This window comes from Alexandromys fortis, unplaced genomic scaffold, assembly GCF_014885135.2.
Source record: "Alexandromys fortis isolate MF-2015 unplaced genomic scaffold, M_Fortis_MF-2015_v1.1 scaffold_86, whole genome shotgun sequence".
Taxonomy (NCBI): domain Eukaryota; kingdom Metazoa; phylum Chordata; class Mammalia; order Rodentia; family Cricetidae; genus Alexandromys; species Alexandromys fortis.
The window spans coordinates 1,509,739-1,530,198 of NW_026067965.1; the positions used below are offsets into that span (position 1 = coordinate 1,509,739).

General features: G+C 43.0%; 1 protein-coding gene across 2 annotated transcripts in view; it reads right to left on the reverse strand.

The window, feature by feature from the left end:
* Nucleotides 1-20,460, reverse strand: part of Efl1 (elongation factor like GTPase 1) — an 89,820-nt gene that overhangs the window by 14,999 nt on the left and 54,361 nt on the right. For both annotated transcript variants that reach the window (XM_050153997.1, XM_050153998.1), the window contains exons 16-17: nucleotides 5,736-5,867; nucleotides 2,772-2,919 (exon numbers count right to left, since the gene is read on the reverse strand). In XM_050153997.1, coding sequence (XP_050009954.1) covers nucleotides 2,772-2,919; nucleotides 5,736-5,867 — 280 coding nt within the window. The remainder of the gene's footprint in view (nucleotides 1-2,771; nucleotides 2,920-5,735; nucleotides 5,868-20,460) is intronic.

Genomic DNA, 20,460 nt, shown 5'->3' on the forward strand with positions numbered 1-20,460 from the left:
AAAAAAAAGGTTTGTGCCTGTGTGAGTTTATGAGCATTATGTGTGTGCAGGTGACCAGGAAGGCCAGCAGGCATCAGATTCCTGGAACTGGGAGCTGCCTGAAGATGGGTCCTCTGAAGATCAGTTGGTGTCAGCATAGAATCTTGAGTTTGATACCCACCACCCACGTGAAAAAAGAAAGCCATTATGGTGGTTTGTGCTTGTAATCTCAGTGCTGAGGAGGAAGGCAGCTGGACGCCTTGACGGATAGTCAGTCAAGTCCAGCTGGGAGGCTCAGTATCTGAGGAAAAACACGTAAGGCCTCTGCATGCTCACATGTATACATGAATGCACCTCCCCACACAGATGGACATACAAAACAATAAAATGGAAGCACAGATATTAAATAAATAGAAAAATCACAGGAATGGAAAGGTAAGTTTTAAAACTACTACAGAATATATGCTTATATACTTCAAGAAAGCCAATTGCAAAGCTATTGAAACAGAATACATCAATAAGATTATAATGCTATGTTTTATTATAAAGTAACACAGAAGCTAAGAACTACTTTGGATTTCTGAGGTTTCAAGGAGTCTGCTATAGAAAGACTCATATGATTAAAGACATTCCAGGCTGTGGAGGGAAGTGTGCAGCAGCCAAACCCAAGGCACCAGGAGCAGAGGATTGGTAAATCCTGCCAATGCAGAACCTGATGTTACTTATAGTAGACAGACAGACAGAAGGATGGATGGATAGACAGACAGACAGATAGAAAGGTAGTTAGGTAGATAAACAGACAGACAGGTAGATAGATGGATAGACAGATGATAGGTAGGTAGATAGACGACAGATAGAAAGATAGACAGACAGACAGACAGACAGATAAAAAGGTACAGTAGGCTTCTGCTATATCTGTGACTGTGCTTCCAGTGGGTTCCTGCTCCATCTGCTTTGTACCTAAGATCTGGATGCTAAGAACTGACAGTTCTTCTGGCGTAGGGCCAATAGCTGACACTTCACCCCCTCCCTCTCCTGTACACAAACCATGGATTGGTAAAAAAGTTGAATTAAGATGCACGCCCCATGAAAACTAAATCCTAGAAGGCTATTAATGTTCTTAATAAAATTGTGAAATGTACTAGTCACAAAGACCAGCATACAAAGAATCTACTGATCTGTAAGCATCTGGCTCAATATGAACGCCCCTACAAACAACTGCCCAGGCTATCAGAGTTTCTGGAGCCATGAGAAGGACACTCCACATTTCTTCCAAATCCCTCCCAGGCAGCCATAACCTTTCACTGTAACCTGCCCTGCTCTTCTGCTTTTACAAGTTAAATCCAAACACCTATACTCTACAGTTTAATTATATGCACACAAATGTACACGTGTGCACGTGGACACCCAATAATCAACAATGGGTGTCTCCCTCGATCAATCTCCACTTTAACTAGTGACAGCCTAGGAAGGTGGCACACGCGTAGAGTTCCATGTGCTGAGGATGCTGAGGGAGGAAGATTTAAGGAGCCTGATTTAGGCCATCCCAGCCACGCAACGAGACCCTATCCTATTACAAAAATGTCATCAAGAGCACCCATTCTTGAAAAACATTTGCCCAGCTTTGTTGCACACAGAGATTTAGAAATGGAAGTTCTTCCAAGCTGAGGGAAGGGCCTGTTCTCCTAAGAGACAACCCGAAGCAGCCTCTAAGAGTCTACCAATCCCTGCTCTTACTAGTTGTATGGAAGTGTACTACGCTCCATCTCCTCCATCACATGAGAATGTCTTTAACAACGCTGAACGCTAGTGGGTACACAGAAGTATCCCTGTTATCTGATGTGGCTGCGGCATGCACTCCCACCGCTATCAGGTCTGTGTGGTTCATGTGCGCGTGAGGTGACAAACAGAGGGACCACATGCTATATTTAGCATGTGATTAGAACAATCACTTATAATTATCTAAGTTATCATTATTACTATGACAGAAAACTTAGAAAAAGAAGGGCTATTACAAGAAAATCTCATATTGTTTTCATTAGCAAACACAGAAATATATATTATGACAAATAACTTTCATCTTCCAGATTGTGATGTTTTTAAACATAATATGTAAGGCTGACAAAAGTGTGAGCAAACTGCCCTTTCAAACACTACAGTAGTTACAGCATGTGCATTCTGAGTTAGCAGTAAGGAGCAGAGTTCAGCATAGACAGCCTTATATACGTAAACACTTACAGACCAAGTGAGTTTATAAACCTGAATGCTCATAACAGATATTTTTGCACATAGCCCAATAATCTGTATTCATCTATATTGTCCTTACTTTTCCAATAAACATACATTATCAACAAAACAAAGAAGAAAACCATGTTTTTTTTAATAAAAAGTGATTTGGTATGTTCACATAATGACTTATATATGACCTTCATAGAGAAATTTCTATCAGATTTACATTGCAGAGTTCACAAGCAGTCTATCCTAATCACCTATGTACTTATAAGATAAGATTTATGTTGCTTTGATATGTGCTTAAAATAAAATATATATAAAAATGTTTTATGACTTAAGCTAAATGCAAAATTATTCAATTTTATTTGTATGAATTCATGTCAGTTTCCAGGTTTTAAATTTAAATTTATGATTCAATAGCAGTTTTATGTCTGAATTGAGAGCACTGTGCTTCTCTTCCAAAATGAAGCACTGTCTTAGTTTGACCTGTTTGGGAAACATTAGCACATCTCACTGGTTTTACAACAATCACTTCTACGTATCTAGCACTTGAATCTGACCTTTCTCTTAAGTCATCCAAACAGCGCTGAAGGTGGACCTCCCCTGCTGTGACCAAAACATGTTCTCCTGTTTCCTGAATTAAAACCTGGACACAGGGATCAGCTTGATTTAGCAGCTTCATTCCTTTCACAAGCTGAGGCATTTCACCTAGATGACAAGATGAAACAAATTAACAGCGACATAAGAACCAATGTGATCTAGAGACAATGGCAGTGGCCACTGACAGGAGCAGTACAATGAAACCTTCTTGTAATTGACTTGTACAGACAGGCAGCTAGGACAAGACCCACATGGGCTTATCATTAAGACACCAAGGTAACTTACACAGCTTACATCTCTTCATCCAATTCTTAGCAGACACAAACTATCATCACCACACCAGTGGATGCATGTCTGCCTTATTAATAACACATACATTACAGATCTAGAAACAGAGCAATATCCCTCCACAGTACATACAAAATTAAGACAGATACACAAAACGTTTACGATGACATTTGAGAACTACTAGAACTTCATATTAAATGAACAATTTGTAAGTCAGGGTTGGTGACACAGACCTACAATCCCAGGTACTCAGGGGGCGAAGGCAGGAGAATCTCGGCTTCAAGGTTTGCTGTGCTACAGAATAAATTCAAGGACAACCTTTAGTGAGACTGTCCCAAAATAAAAGCAGTAAGTAACACGGTGGATTAGAGGTGTATTTCAGGGGCAGCATGCCTGTCTACTGTGCACAAGGTCCAGAGTTTAACTCTGAGCACTAAGAGAAACAAAAGAAAGCAAGACAAACCTATTTCTGAAAACACTTGCTAGAAGCGTGGGGTTCAGGATCTGCAGAAATTAGCTGCTACACCCTTCTGCATTCTGTTCTGTGTGTGCCTGGGACATAACTGCTTCCACTCCTTAGCACATGGAGCTGAGTTGAGGGCACAGATGGGGACTGAGATCTGTATTTGGGGTTTGCTTTTTCACTCCTACATACTCAGCTGTCACTTCGCCTTCAAGGCAGGCCAGCGCAAGTGTCTTGATGCTGTGCAAAACATCTTAGGGCATTCTTATACAGCACTGCTTTGATTCAACATTTTGCTTCACAGCTCTTCGGTGCTCAACTTTCAACATACAAAAGCACAGCATTCTGCAAGGCAGAAAAGCCTTACGGAAGTTTGTTAATTAAAGGACAGAGGGAGACTATAAGACCTTCAATGCTGATTCATTTTTGAACTAAAGTTCTAAAAATAACTACCACTATTTATAGTGTTAAGATGCCAGACAAGCATTTCAGAATCGGGCATCATAGAAGGGGACAGATTAATGTTCTCATTGTGAAGATGAGGAAGCAGCTGGAGAAAGTGAAAGAATGTGTGTCCAAGGTCACCAGCAAAGATGTGCTCTGTCCATAGACATCACAGCCCAGGACCAGCTGGTTATAAGCCACCCCGGAGTGGTGGGGAATCCCAGTAGGTATTATGCCTCTTTCACTGTTTTGTGGCTTCCCTTTGCTTATATAGCTAGGTTTGATAGTGTTGGCTTTACTGTCAGAGAATTTGAAACCTAGCTTAGAGAATTGCTACACAGACACTAGTAACACTCACAACACAGGAAAGCAGCAACAACAGGGAGACAAAGCTTGTCTTTAGTTCTCCGTCCACTGAATGACAAAGTCCAACCTAAAAACACTGTCTCTGTTCCTGCACCCTTAAATCCATTCCTAAGCCAAAGGCGATGGCTTAAGAATAGGGAAAGAAAACAGTTTTAATAAAATTTGAGACTTAGCGACAACAATGAAATCAGGGATTTAAAAATGTTTCTGGTAGTCATTCTGTGGCCAAAACCAACACGAACACTCCATACATTAACCTTTTAAAATCTGGAGGGTGATTTTCTTCCCTTAATTTAAAAATCTTATAAAAGGACAGTTCACTCACGACACAGAAACGGACACTAAGGACTGTAAGAGAAAGTCACACTGGGAAACGTGGATGTGTATTTTCTGTATGTCATCAAGAACTTGGTGTAACAGATAAATGCTCTAAAACAACACCAGGATTCAGTGCAGCTGTGAGCAAGGCACTTCTTCCTCAGCAACACTGCCAACAGCCATTCAAGTCAAGTGTCGCAATAACGGAGCCCGGGAGACACCTTTCAACAGCGACAGCACAATGTGCCAAGTCAAGCGCCCAGAAATCAGTAAGCTCTGTCCAGCAGACGCTCACTTGTCCAAGGTTGAACAATCAGTAAGTGCTGCATTCAGGACTCAAACCTCTGCTCAGAGACAATCCTAAATATTTACTTTGAGGAGATATTTAAGAAATCCTCCTTAGCTGAATAGGACTTCCCAGATGCATTAGGTTTTCTGTTCGTGTTTGTGCATATCATAAAACACAAAAAATAGAAATTATTTTTTTTAAATTGAGAAATAAAGTAACTACACTTTTATGGGAGATTTTTGTACATATACCAACTGGGTAACTGTAAACCATGATCAGCTAAGTCTACACCTTATAACTTGAAGGGAGAAAAGATTTTCAGGTTTTAGATCTAGGGAGAAGAAGGATGCACAGGTCCAGATGTCATGAGGCGATCACACAATTCCTATAGCAGAAAACTGCCTTTCACAGACTTGCTCTACCGTCTCTTAAGGAGGGTCTGCAGCTTCTTCACTGACCATTACTAGGCGCCAGGAACAGCTAGGTCACAGGGGGACAAATAAATACACACATTAAAAAGGTGAAGCAAGCTCGGTGTGGAGGTGTGCACTCTAATCCTAGCACTCAGGAGACAAAGGCAGGGCAGACCTCTGAGTCTGAGGCCAGTCTGGTTCCATAGCAAGTTCCAGGCCAGCCAGAGCTACGTAGAGAGCTCCTGTGTCAAAAACAAAATAGCAAACGAAACAAACAAACAAACAAACAAACAAAATACACGGCAGCGTTAGTTATATGTTTCTAAAAACAGGGTCATCTTACTTGGGTGTTTTGGTTCAATAGCAACTCTCACAATAGGGGTGGCTTCAAAGTTGAGTGGAATAAACGGAGGGCAGGAGGGCAGGCTGCACAAAGTCGCAGACTTCAGAACAAAGTCCTGGAGGCCTCCAATTCCTGCAGAGAGAAAAAGACCCATGGGATCAATACAGAATGACCAATTCTGAACTTAAATTAGGGAAATAGCAGCACAGACCTAGTGTGCACCTAGCACACTACCAAAGTGACAGGGAATGAAGTAGGCAGGCATTGTTCATTCATTTTTAACCTAGATAATATTACCCTTGTCAAAAATCCAGAAGTTCTGGATGGGTGTGGTGGCATACACCTTTAGTCCCAGCACACTGGAAGCATAGGCAGGCAGATCTTTGTGAGTTCCAGGCCATCCTGGTCTACACAGTGACTTCCAGACTAGCCAGGGCTATATAGTAAGACCTTGTTCCAAAAAAACAAACCAAAAATATTGAAATTTGCTAATTTTTTTTTTCACATAGACAAATAAAGTTACGTCAGGTTTAGTGAAAGTATATCTACATTGATAAAAAGAAATGATCAATTTGAAGTTTGTGTGTGTGTGTGTGTGTGTATGTGTGTGTGTGTAGTAGGAGGCCGCTTGTTTGTTCCCAACTGCTCAGCCCCGAAATAATCACACAGAAACTATATTAATTAAATCACGGGTAGGCTCATTAGCTCTAGCTTCTTATTGGCTAACTCTTCTATCTTAATTTAACCCATTTTTATTAATCTGTGTATCGCCACGTGGTTGTTTCCGGCATGTCTGTTCCTGGTGTCTCTTGACTCCACTTTCCTTCTCAAAGCATTCAGTATAATTTCCCCCACCTAGCTCCAAAGGCAGTTTTTTTTTTTTGACTAATTAACCAATACAATAGATATAGAAGGGCCTCTGACACCATGTGCATGTGCTTTGTATGTACATGTTCGCGTGGCTATGTGTATATATGGTTGGGGGGGTGCATGCACACAAGTGTGCACATTCACGTGGACACCAAGTATCCCCTTCAACTGCTTTCTGCTTTATTTTTTGAGACAGGGTCTTTTGTTGAACTTGAAGTCTACCAGCTGGCTAGACTGGCTGGTCAGTGAGCCCAGGGACAGGTCTGTCTCCCTTCCCCAGGGCTGGGCTCACACTGGGGTTCTTATGTGGGTGCTGGGACCCGAACTCAGTTCTTCAAGCTTTTACAGCAGGCCCTTTCCAGGCCCCACTTTTAGAAATTTTGTCTGAAAACAATGATTATTTCAAATTCTAATTTGTAGTTTCTTTCTAAAATACATATTAATTTAATGACTATGAATCTGTAAAAGTAATCATTTTGCTAAATGTATATATGGGCAAAGGAAATTCAGAAATCTATAGTGTGGCATGGCTGCTGAGTACTTAGGCCCCTAGTTATTCTGAATTCTACTCCAGTTTTAAAGAGAATCTTCCTTCTCCAGGCTCCTGATGGTTGTATAAGACTCTGAAGGGTACATATGGCCTCTGGATAGATTTGAGTAAAGAGAGTATCTTACAAAGAGAGATGGAAGGACACTCTGCTCTCACATCCAGAATCAGAGTAGACAGTGTCTTAGAACACACTAAGAAGCAAACGTGAGCAAGGCCTCGGAAGCCACTGTGTTGACATAAAGGACTGAGAAGGCTAAGTGGGAGGGAGGAGGTCATCCAGTCCAGTCAGTCAGCGAGTCTGGGGGAGGAAAGCTCAGGCAAGGGTTTTGGACCTACGGCAGCTCACGGGTTCTCCTTGTCGGACCACACTGGTAGAAACTGTTTTGATGTGCCAACAGGAGTTCTTTCTGGCTCACCATCCCGTGAAGCCAGTTCCCCGTGCAAGGGAGAAAGCGTCCATTCTCTCATCACCTGCACACGTGCACACACTTCAGCACACCCCTGTGACTAAAGTCTAAACTCCTTAAGACTACATGCACTGGCCCTCAGAAGTGCCTGGCTGCAGCTTCCTGTTTCTCTCCCCGGTATCAGGATCTAACCGATTCTGGAGCTGGCGGACTCCAACAGGGCTACTAGAAATAGCCTCATCTCCAGGGAGGCCAGGCCTCAGGAAAACCCCGTAGTAAATATTCCCGTTCAGACCTCATTCATCCGCTTCTAACCTCTGACAGCAGCACTTCCTTCCTGCACACAGCGCAAATGGTTTCACTGGAGGAGCAAATGCTGCTCCTTCCTCTCCACCACAAGGGATGGAGCTGCAGATGGCCAGTGAACCTGATCACTAGCTCACTGACTTCTGCTTTACCTTCTGCTCTTCCAGCAACCAAACCTGCTCTTTAGATCTGCTCAGATCTGCTGACATGACAAGGGTTCCCCACAACAGGAAAGAGTCAATGCCACAGAATTCAGAGCATAGGAAATGATCCAAAGAGCGTGAGACCTTTGTCAGCTGTATTACAGGCTATACCAATTTCATTTATTTTAAAATGTAATTTAGAGACACAGAAAAGGGACCATTCAAGGTTATCTGGGCAAATCACAGCAGAATGACTAAAAATCTCTTTGAGAATTTCTTCATAGGACACAGGGCAACTTGTCTGTGCAGCTTGGTTTTTACACCAAACAATTTTTTTGCCTTAAAAGTAATGTCACCAAATTTAGTTCTAAAAAAGAAAGAAAAACAGCACACATATTATCTAATATCTTCACACCCTCACACTGTTACTACCCCCCGTCTTCTCCTCTCAGACACATACCTTCTTCACACTGTAACATTTAATAATTCTCCCCCTTAAATCATTTTTTTCACTTCAGTCATTTCAGTCAATAGAAATAGAGACTGGGTCCGTGTGAAAAATCCCAAATGATGGTGCGTATCGTTTTTCAGCCCCTATACTTATTTTCAAGTTTTAAGGAAAAAAAAAAAAAACCAACAGCAAAAAAAAAAGCCAGATTAAGGTATATGGCGATAAAAGCAGTTTATGGAGCAAAAAAATTTCAGCTTGTTTCTTTTCCCTCGTAACTGACTGAAGGTAAATGAGTCTGAACGCGAGCTGTACCTCAGACAGGACGACAGCTGCCAGAACCAAGTAAGTGCTGAGTTCTTCAATGGGGCACGGAGTCCCTGGCTAGGCTCTATACCATTCATTTGATTCTTTTAAGTCAAATATTAATATTTTGTAATGTTAGCAGGCCATTTTTTTTCCAGACTGTCCCTAATGCCTGCTTTAAGAAGTAGCTCAGGCATAAACAATACATAAAAGATATATAAAAAGACCTGTCAGCAATACTTCACAGAGACTGAGAAGTGGGTTGGCTTTCTGTTACGTGGGTTGAGTCCATCCTGCATGAGTCTGTCCTGCCGGCAGGAAGATGGTGGAGCTACCCCTGAGCACTAATACTGCTTTCTGGAGACAAGCCAGTCGGCTTTCTGCACAGAAAACAGCATTGCCATGTTATGGAAAATGTAGGTTTGTAAAGCTCTACTCCCTGGCTAACAGGGTTGCTGGGATTAAAATTTGTTGGGAAATACACAGTTAACACTTTAGCTAGCAGATGCTCCCAAAGGTTTAGCATTATCAGAGCTAAAACCCCCAGCCTGCCCTCCCCACGGTTGCTGGGCTGGAATCAATGGATTCCGTAAATTCTGGAGCAGGAGACTTGCACATAGCCTCAGGTCTGTTCAAGCACTGGGAGCCACTTTGGAAGGGATACAAGCACTTTCCTATTTTTAAGTACAGGTGCCTTAAAATTCAGGATGTGTCCTTGGTTGTGCCCTATGCCCGATGTCATCAGGTACCCAAGGACCCAATCATTTGTCCCCAGCTTATGCTCCAGTTCTTCTTGTCACCCAGACTCAGCAGTTGGACTCAACTGCAGTGTGTTAGAGAACCCCACTTTCCAACCCTCATCATGAAGGTAGGCAGGCCGTGGAGGGAGCCCAGAAACATCAGCGTGCTGTTTCCAAGCCCACTTTGCCAGCACTGCCAAGGTTGATGGGTCTAGACTAGCTAAGGTGTTCAGAAGATTGCTTGGCTGTCAGGTGTGCTGAGCAGGCCCCTGAAACCAACAGTCTGTCAGCCTCCTGCTAGCCCTCCTGCAACAATGACATCACGGCATTTCTTTTCTTCTCATAGGAACAAATAAGCTAAAATTAGTGCTTAAGCAGGTTACACTAAGCAGGAGACCCCTTCCTCAGAAGAGAAAACCAACACCTTAAAGAGTTATACATTTTTAATTCTGGTGTATTTAAGAATGGGGAGCAAACTGTCCATTGAGGTAAGAGTTATAACCATATCACCACAGGGTTTCAATTTATGCCCAAGATGTGGTCACAAGGAGCCAGCTGAGTCCATTCTGTGGAAAACATACTGACCCAATGGAGTCTGGCCAACACGACCAGTTATGGGAGACCAGGACTTAGGGGAAGAGCCTGAAGTGGATGTCACCTGAGTGTGGCCTGGTATTGTGCCAAAGGCAAACGAGAGAGCACCCGAAAGAAGCTGTTCACCTTCTCCGTGACACCGGGACAGATAAGAGCTACACAGGCTAGCCCAGGGAAACAGGGTGGCATGACTTCAGTAGGACATCTGAAGCGATGCTCTCTACCAAATCACAAAGAGCCGTGAATGGTTGGTAAGCTGGCTGTGTAAGAGGAGAAAGGGGTTCTAGCCCCAGTGACAACAGAGAGAAGCCCTAGTCCTAACAGTCCCTGCACTCAGGCAGGGTACGGCAGAGAGCACAGGCTGGAGGATCTACAGACAGGTGACCAAGGGGCTGAACTTCAAGTATGGGCGCTAGTCTTTTGTGTGAAGGCCAGATGTGGTAGACTATAGCTGGAATAGGGACCTAGGGACTGAGGCGGGGCTATCCCTGGATTAGGGACCCAGGCAGGGCTGTCCCTTGTGGTTTGTAAGAGACTGGAAAGATGAAGGGGAGGAAAGAAGGACAGAGTGCAGATTCTGTCATGGTGGGAAAGGGACACATTACAGTCCAAAGCTCTTCTTCTACGTGTGTGATTTCTTATTACTGTTTACATTATTCATTGTGCAATGAACATTTTAGCTTTACCTTTTTTTTCTCCCTCTAAATAAATAGTATGTTTTTGAGGTTTTTCTATTTGGTGTTCAAACTTCAAAGCTTAGAAAGCTGTGTTCAAAGAACTGATCGATAAGCATTCAAATCCCCAGCCTTCCAATACTGTGAATGTTAAGGGCAAGGATGCAAACAGGCGCTGTGTAATGATTCTCCAAGGACTGAACAAATGTGAGCACTTCCTGTCCTCAGAGAGCCTAAGAACCGATGGGACAAATGCACAGAAAAAAATAATTTACAGCATGATACGACCAGTGTCACAACAAGGCAAGTGCATTCTGTTTACAGAAGAGAGAAATCAAAAGGTTCTAGGCCTCCCTGAGAAACTGAAATAGAGGAGAAGGAGACAGCCATGCAGAGTGCGTGGGAGGGTGTTCTCAAGAGCTGAAACGGCACCATTGTAGGCCCAAGGGAGAACACAAGGTCCTTATTGACAGACGCAGTGTGGAGCTTAAAGCAGGACTGGAGACATTTCACCCCTGCGTTCCCACTCCCTGGGACCTTGCAAATGCTATCTATCAGTTCTTTTCTCTAGTCCCCATGTGCACTTGTTATGTTTGCTATGGAACCAAGGGATCTGACTCTAATCACAGCTCTAACCCTGTGCAATGAATGAAGCAGTGGCAGCGCTAATTATAAAGGTCACAGTGGCAGCTGCTGGGCTACCAGACAAGCTCATCAGATTCTGAACTTACATTTGGTCTACAATATGAACTGTATTAATCAATCACATGTATACACCAAAGAGTTAACTACAAAGAATAATAGATTTGCATTCACAATCCCACCCACCCATGGGCTCTGTGCCCTGTCCCACTGACCTAAACTTAGATTCTGCATGTAACACATTGTTTTGGACAACAGTCTTCAGGATGAGTTTCAAATGGAACAATTTAAGTAAATGGAGGAACATGTGAAGGTCAGCATGCAAGAAGCATAAAGTGCTTAGAGTAGATTAAAAATAATACTGTACAATTATCTAAAGGGAAAACTTAAGCGAAAGGAAGAAGGAGGGAAAGAGAGGGGGGAAGGAAAGAAGAGAGAAGAGGAAGGAGAAAAGACAAAGTGCTTTTTAAGTCAGAGAAACATAACCTGACTCCTTCTGCCTCTAAAACTCAAATATTTCCGAATGGAAAGAGGAAATGAGTTCCTTCTGGATGAAACGGCAACTCCAGCTCAGGTACAAAATGATCTTGACCAAAATAATCAAAGAAACAGAAAGCCAGGAAAAAGCTGAATGAATAGGGAAAGCCAGAGAAGGGCACCTCCAACTGAGAGCTATTTCTGCTCACTGCGGACCAGATGAAAGGGGACTGAGGGCCAGCTCCCGACCCTGTCCATGAGAAAGTAGCACAGACAGCAGGTAGCAATGCTAGCCTGTTAGAGGCAAGGTCAGTGGAAGCGAACAGAGGGGCAGGCACAGACCAACAAGTACAAGCACGTGCAGAGTAAGTCAAGGGGGCAGACAGGAGGCCTATTCAGCAAGCGGCAGTGAGATAGTAAGTGGATGAAACAAAAAAATTACCACTGTCACTTCATATGGATCAAAGATGAAATGTGAAATAAGAAAAACCGGAAGACTTAAATCCCAAAGACTCCCAGACCTCAGTACATTGTGAGAAACACACTTTGTAACAGAAGACACAAAAACAAAGTCACAAAACTGGCTCGGGTACCAAGGAGTTGGAACAACACAAGCACTGAGTGTAAATCAAGGCGACAGGAACAGATGAAGATGAACAGCGTAGCTACCGAAGATTCAGAGAGAAGAGGAGACTTCCATGTTAAAAATCAAAAGAGCAAAAAACCCCAAATCTTAATCTCAGTAAACAATAACACAAATATAAATTAAGATAATATAAAATATAAAACATGATACCATTTCACATTTACACAAGTGATACAGAGCCAGGTTTTGGTGGCTATGTGTATTAAAAGTAGGTTTTGTGTACTATAGATGAACTAAAGGTTGTTACAATTGTTACTAGCATTTAGCAGGCTGGGGCATGACCTCATAATGTGTACAAACGTCCTATGCACAGGAGTCAGCTCCTTTATATGCACGATTTGTGGGGTCTATGCTAGATAGCTAGCCAATGGTAATCTGAGCTGCAATCTACTTCCATCTTAATAGCAAAGGTGGTTGTTCTTTTCTTTTTGTAGGTAAATATACACTAAAAATTTAAACATGGAATTACTACATAAATCAGAGGAAGAACAAACCTGTGGTGAAAACAAGATATTCACCATTTTACCAACAGCCACTGAGGGCACAGTCGTCAACTCCATACACCCTATCAAACCGAATCTGTAACTGTGACCTGAACACCATGTGTAACTGGCACAGTCATGAACAATCTTTACATTCCAAAGGGCATTGTATGTGACTGCAGATTACTTCCTATTTGTCCTTATAACTAAATTATAACACCGTTGTGTTGAAATCAGGGAGGCAGGCAGATTATTTTATCTCTAAATTGTGTTTCCAGGAAGAAAGGTGATGTTAAATTAGCTATCTGGATTGATGGGGTTAAAAAACCATTGGCACCAGGGAGCAGGTATCCTGTCCCTTTAAAAGACAAGCTCTGCCTACCCCAATCTCCCCTGCTTCCCACCCAGGCAAGCTGATCTCTATCTCCTCTCCACCTCTTCTCTCTCTGTCCATCCTTCTTCTGAAGAGGTATCCACTGCCTCTCCCTTCCCCCGCTTCTCACCCTCTCTATCTCTTTCCTCCATAATCTCCTTACCCTTATACCCTTTCCAATACCCACTAGGAAACCTCTATACCCAAGCTCTCTCTGCATGGTATCTGTCTGTCTCCCACCCACTAGGGGAACTATGAGTCACACCACCGTGAATCCTTCAGGAGGAATATGGAAGACTTTGGACTAGCAGAGTGGCTGCCACTTTAAGCAGGGTGTAGTTGGTTATTCCAGTAGGAAGACAGGGCTGAAGGTGATCTGGACTGGTGGGGGGGGGGGGGTTCAGCTCGAGAGGTTTCAGAGGGGAGAAATAGAAGTGTCTTAGACCATTCTTGTGATATTTTGGCAAAGAACTGACTGCGGTTTGCCCTTGTACTAAAAATCTGCCTGAGGCTAAATTGAAGTTTTGGATTAAGGACACTGGCAGAGGAGATTTCAAGACAGCTTGGCATTGACTCGTCGTGTTATTGTAACAACTCTTATTCAGATCTGTATTGAAAAGGAGAAAGCGAGACAAAGAGAACACAAAAACGTATACTGTGAGGAGCTAAATCTGGTGATTAAAGGAGTTCAAAAGTTAAGGAAAAACTTGATGCTAACTGGAATAAAGAGAGTGGTGATCTCAGGGCAAGCCCCCACCCAGCTAAGCTTCCAACTTGTGAAAAGGAACTAAAGGAAAGCTTAAGCGGTAAAAGAAGCCATCAACAGCAGAAAGCTGACGCAAGCACAATGGAAGGAGGCCAGGTTCCAAACTCCACGGAGCAGCACTTGGCAGCTTTGGCCACATGGCTCTGGCTTTAAAGTCAAGGATACAGAAATGGGCTGTAGAATTTTCCTCCACAGCTAAGGAAATAAGGAAGGACAGCGAGTGAGACAGGGGATTGTGTCGGGTGTTTCTGCATGGAGGTTCAGAGAGTCCAGTGCAGGAAGCTATGAAGGTGAAACCTAGACTGCCCTGGGAACCCTAGGATGTTGAAGATGTCAAGAGTCATGGGATACATGCCCAGGGCAGCTGCTAACAGGATGAGGAACCGGCCCAATAAAGAGAAGTACGGCTCAGTCAACAAAGCTGAAAGGAGCTGGAGATCTGAAGAACACCTTATTTCCTTACTATGCTCCCTTCTCTCCCTTTCGGAATGGTAGTATATATTCTGAGCCATTGCATTTTGGAACTACGTGATTCGCTTTTTGCTTTTGATTTTATAGGGCTTAAGTTGAGAGACTGCCATGAGTCTCAGAAGAGACTCTGGACTTTTAAAAAGTATTGATCAAGATGGTGAAAGACTAGGGGAACTTTTGAAGTTGGACTGAATGCATTTTGCATCATGATTTGGCTATAAGCCTTTGAAGGCCAGGGAATGGAATGTGGGGGTTTGAATAAGAATGGCCCCTAGGGGCTCATATTGTTTGACTGCTTAGTCACCAGGGAGCGGCACTAGATGAAAAGGATCAGAAGGTGTGGCCTAGTTGGAGTAGGTGTGGCACTGCTGGAAGAAGAGTGTGACTGGTACTGGAAGACCAGAATTACTTCACGATGAGTTCAGACAACGGAATCAACACGGCAGAAAAAGATCGCTGAAGGTGAGAACGGTGCACACCTATAATCCCCCAATGCTGCAGAGCTAGAGGCAGACAGAGGACCATGAGCAGCCTAGGCTACAGAGTGAGAGACCCTTTCTCAGAAAGTCAAATTAACTTCCCTCACATCTACCAAGCTAAAACAACACGAGGCAGCATAAGAAAATGCTGCACAAGTCACAAACAACATGTATGCAGGTACACATGTTATCTTATAGACACCTCTGAAGCTGTAATCGGGTTGCAAGGACCTTCTAAAGCAGGGGAAGAGGAAGACACACGGCAGCCTCAGAAGAGAGAGCACTGGTGCAGGGGGAGCTTTTCCTGAGACCAGGGAAAGGCGCAAAGGCACAAAGGTGACCACTCAATACTAAAGAAAGAATGGATACAATTACAGGGAAACTTCCAAATCAGTTAAACCTGGACGAATACGTGGGCGTTCACCGGACTATTCAGCACTCAGAGAGCTGCAAATTTTAACATGCTCATAATGGTCTCAACTGCCTTTCTACAGCTTTTGTATTTCTGTAACCTATAAAAGGTTTTTCTTTTTCCCTGAGCTCATTAAGAAGTGTATTTCCTGGGAGCTGAGGTGGTATCTTAGCATGTAAATCACTTGCCTTACAAGCATGAGGACTTGAGTGCAATCCCCAGAAATTATGCAAAATTGCTGGATATAGAAGCATGTTCTGTAATCCCACTGTTGGGGGAGTGGAGACAGGATTCCTGGGCTTACTGGCCATCGAGTCTAGCCTAATTAATGGCCTCTGGGCCAATGAAAGCGTCTGTCTCAAAGGAGGTGGACAGCAATTCCGAGAAAGAGACTCGTGGTTCTCTTCTGCCCTCCACATGGTACATATGCATGTGCTTCCCCAACACATGCACAGCAACATATACGAAATAGAGCTTTCATGTTTTAAAACACTGCAGCCTTAAGTGTGTGCACAGTGAAATATAAACACATGCACAGGAAAACGTGTGCTCAGAACATCAAGAGTCACATCACGTTTGTCCTCACGCATTTAAACAAAATTCCTACTTTTATTACAATAACATTTATTTAGAAACAGAAGCTAAAAACAACAACAACAAAACAGTCTTCTATTGCTCCTGGGGCTGGAATGAATGCTCCCATTGTTTGAGTGATCAGAGTAATAAACCCTGGGATTATGCTCTGAATGGATGCATTAGTATTAATCAACTTGAGCCCAGAAACTGAAACTGGTCTCTGACTCCCAGACTTAGATCTCCCTGTGCCTGTGAGCCTGGGGTCCAGAGGGAGGTTTGGGTTCCTATCTGATGGGGAACAGCCTGCTCCTTAGGTTAGTCAAGGTCCTTCTGGAAGGCTGTGCTGACTTGCTGCCTCACTACAGGCACTCACCTCCAGACTGTGCCAAACTCGCAAGCTGCCACACTACTACTGGGCTTGCACACTTGGTGACCCTCCTGTACCTGTCACCACTAGTACTGAGCGCTTTTCTAATGGTCACTATTTTACTTCAAAGTTCATTCAGGAGGCACGGAATTGGAGTGGCTTCTGGAATCTCATTGGTTAATACGGTGATTTGAGGCTGAGCCCAACCTGTTGCTGAAGGAACATTTCATACAATTTCTGTACTTGTAGAGATTTATCTCACTGGTCACTCACGCTTCCAGCTGTGCCGAGGACCACGGGAGGCAGATGAAGACACGATCATTTCTTGGGTTTTGTTAGCAGGACTGTTCCTACAGCATTTTTAAAATTCACATTTTAACTTGTACGTAAAATCGTAAGAATTTTACGTTAATGGAGGACTCTGCATTTTGACACATTTACATTGTGTAAACATTAAGCCAGGTTGAGCACATCTTCCTCCCTAAGCACTCACCATTTCTCTTCTACCTTTTGTTTGTTTGTTTGATTGATTTGCTGGTATTTTTAAACAGACAGCAACACTCTCAGTGGAGGTTTTCCACCACCATCGATTCACCTGTTGCAAAGTGGTCTGTCCTAGTTACACCTAACATCTGGGGAAGGCAAACATTTGCTAAGCCCAATGGTCAGATAAATTTACAAAAGTTGACAGTTTCAGAAATTGATATTTCTGAACATAAGCCCAGCATATCACATGTACTCAGCCTTCAATGGAACAAGTTGTTTTTATACAATGAAAACGTTCAAAGTCCCTGCTGGTTTCCCAAAAGCACTACACATCAGCAGCAGCTCTGTCACCCTCCCGGGTAAGGGACACGGGGGACAAAAGCTTAGTCCCTGCTGGCGACGGCTGGAGCGGTGTTAGCCCATTATTGCTTGCTTACTGAACCTGTAGCCCCGAGTGTGGAGCTGATGCTCTACCAAGTGTCTGCATCTTGATGAGGCACGGGTGCCACTGAGCTACGTTCCCAGCCTGCTAACTAAATTTTAAGCAAGATGCATCAGTTCAATTCAAGCTAATATCCACTTCCAGAGCCTGCATTACTTTCCCAGTAGGAAGCAGCAGCCTGCAAGACAGCTCTGTTACTGTGAGATGGCACGGGTTTGGTTCCCAGGATCCCCAGGACAGAAGAACTGACTCCCAAGCTGTCCTCCAGCCTCCACACAGGAAGGAGGACAGCTGCCCACCTGCTGAGGAAATAAATAAATTTAAAAGTTTTTAACTGTAAAAAACACTTGAAGTTCAGTTTTTCATATTAATATCATCTTAAATATTAGGAAAAGTTTCACTACAGTGGTTCTGGGTTATAATTATGTACTTTAAGAATACAGTGGCTGACAATGGTGTGAAAAAGCAATCAAACTATAAAAAACAAAAAGATTGGTACTATAAGGGATGGACTAATGTTGATTCAATTAAATAAGTGAAAATAACTAATGTTAGGGGCTCAAAGTTGACATGGCCATTCTATTTGTTCCCTTTAGTACAATACACTTCGGCCAGACAGCAGTATTTCCTAAGTAGACAAGACCAGCCTAAACGTCTGGAGATTGGGCAAATACGTATACCTGTCAGAATACTCTAAGTCACTAAATAAACTAAATTTAGATGATCACTTAGATAAAGCAGAACATATGATTTTATATAAACAGGATTATATACATAAATAGAAGGAAAACAATTATAAGATAAACTGAAATAGAATTAATATTGTGATCTTTTAAAAATGAAAAAATGCTGCCAATTTTATACTAAAAGCTTGCTGACAAGCTGTAAGAACTGCTGAATTGTTTCAGAGTGGCTGCAATCAAGGGAGCATAAACTACTGGGAGAGTGGAGCCCTCGGTCCTAAATGGGATGTCTTCATTAAACCCTTCCCATCAGAACTCAGGATCTATGCAGAGGAGGCAGCAAAGATTACAATAACCAGAGGCGATGGATGACTCTGAACAGGACTGAAGCACACAGGTGGTGGCACAAACACAAGCTACTCAAGGTACAGCTAGACAGAGTCCCAGTGTGGGGCAGGGAAATGGGCGTGGGCTCCCGCCCCTAACAAAGAAACCATTTGCAATTGACACCTACTCGCAAGGGGAAAACCAGTTTTCTCTAGCTCTCTATTGTCTAGTGAGTGGAGTGTCACTGGATGTACCAAGCACACTCCAGCCTAGGCCCATGTCCAGGAGTAGTTGACCAACACAAAATAACTCAACGGTTGTGTGTGTGTGTGTGTTTCCTTTGTTTTAGTATTATTTTGTTTGTTTTGATTATTCCTTAAAAGAGAAAAAAAAAACATAAAGTTGGGGGTTGCAGAGGTAAGGATGGCCTGGGAGAAGTTGGGGAGGGTGAAAATAAGTTAAAAACACATTATCTAAAAAGCTTCAAATAAATAAAGAAAGAATAAGCATTGACTTTTGGAGTAAATAAGACTTCCTAAAATAGAATACAAAACACTAATCACAGAAGAACTGCGAAGCCTTGGACTGTAGTACAATCTATTACAGGGCAGCGCGGGAGAGCCAGAGGAGGCTCTCACAGACTCACAGAGGAGGAGGAGGCTCTCATCTGCAGTCACACACGCAGCAAAGACATCTAAGACGAAGCAGACAGACAGGATGCCCACGGCTCAATATGGTGAAAATAGATGTTTAACAGCCTTTTCACAATCAGAAATCAATGTTCAACAAATAAAAGGCATCTATTTTCACTAGTCACTGGGGAAACTAACATAGGATACTACCTCATAAAGAAAGAAATGGCTCAGATAAAAACAAAAGCAGAAACAACTGTTGGCAGGGATCGAGTACCCAGAACTCAACACTTCCATCAGAGGAAGCCTCGATTCTTATTCCCTAAACTTACGCATATGCCTACTCTATGATCCAGCCATTTCTCTCCCAACAGAAGCATGAAGATATAATCACCAAAAGACACTCATAAAAATATTCAAAGCAACAATACTCATGACAGGCAAATACTGGAAAAATTCCTTAAATATCTCTCAAGAGAAATAGTGGATAAAGTATAGTATAGTAGGCACACATACAGTGATGAGGATGAACCAATGAGAATTATGTGTATGGATGGATCTCACAAACAGAATACGGAATAGAATATTCTGTAGCAAAGTCCATTCTCATAGTCTTTACAAATGAGCTGGCAGCAAAGCAGAAACCCCTGACTGGTCTGCTCATCTTCTTCCTTCTCTCCAGAGCTGACACAGCATGTCTCTCACTGCCGAGTCTTTATGCTGGTGACTCCTGAGATGCCTGGCCTCCAGCAAACGCCTCACTTACTCAAATACGTGCAGTCGACCTCACTGTCTTCTCGCCCTCTCCGGCTCTTGGCATGCTACGGTTCTACCACAACCTAGCTCTTTTAAACGTCCATTGGAAGACAACCAAAGATAAAAAATGTAGAAGTCTACACTATAGTTTTGGAAAAAACGTTTTAGCAAACACACTTACATCTCTACTGCTAACATCTAACATGCCACCGAAGAACTGCTTGTGTGCTTGCATTTATATTACTATCACCATTGTTAAGATGCAGCCACGACGAGATTAAAACCTTAGCCTACATCACAGGGAACACCCCGGCAGAACACAGATCAGCAGGACAATGTGAATATCATTTCAAATGGAAAACCTCCACAGATGTTACACAACAGCCTCCTGTATGTGATTTTTTTTTTTTTTTTTTTTTTTTTTAGGTAAAGACCCCCAGCATCCTGTGGGGTGGGATGGTCATTTCTAAATGATCTGACTAATCTAACTGATACTAACCCAGGGACTCCTAAGACGGCAATGTCCTCCCAAGAGGGAGGCCCCTTTACTCCATCAGAAACTCTGGGTGTGTCTGCTCAAATTAGAGGACTTCTGTCTTAGTAGTAAACTGTCCCTAGTGCAACCTGTGGCAAACTAGGGAATCCACAGTAGTGCGAATCAGAAATGCTG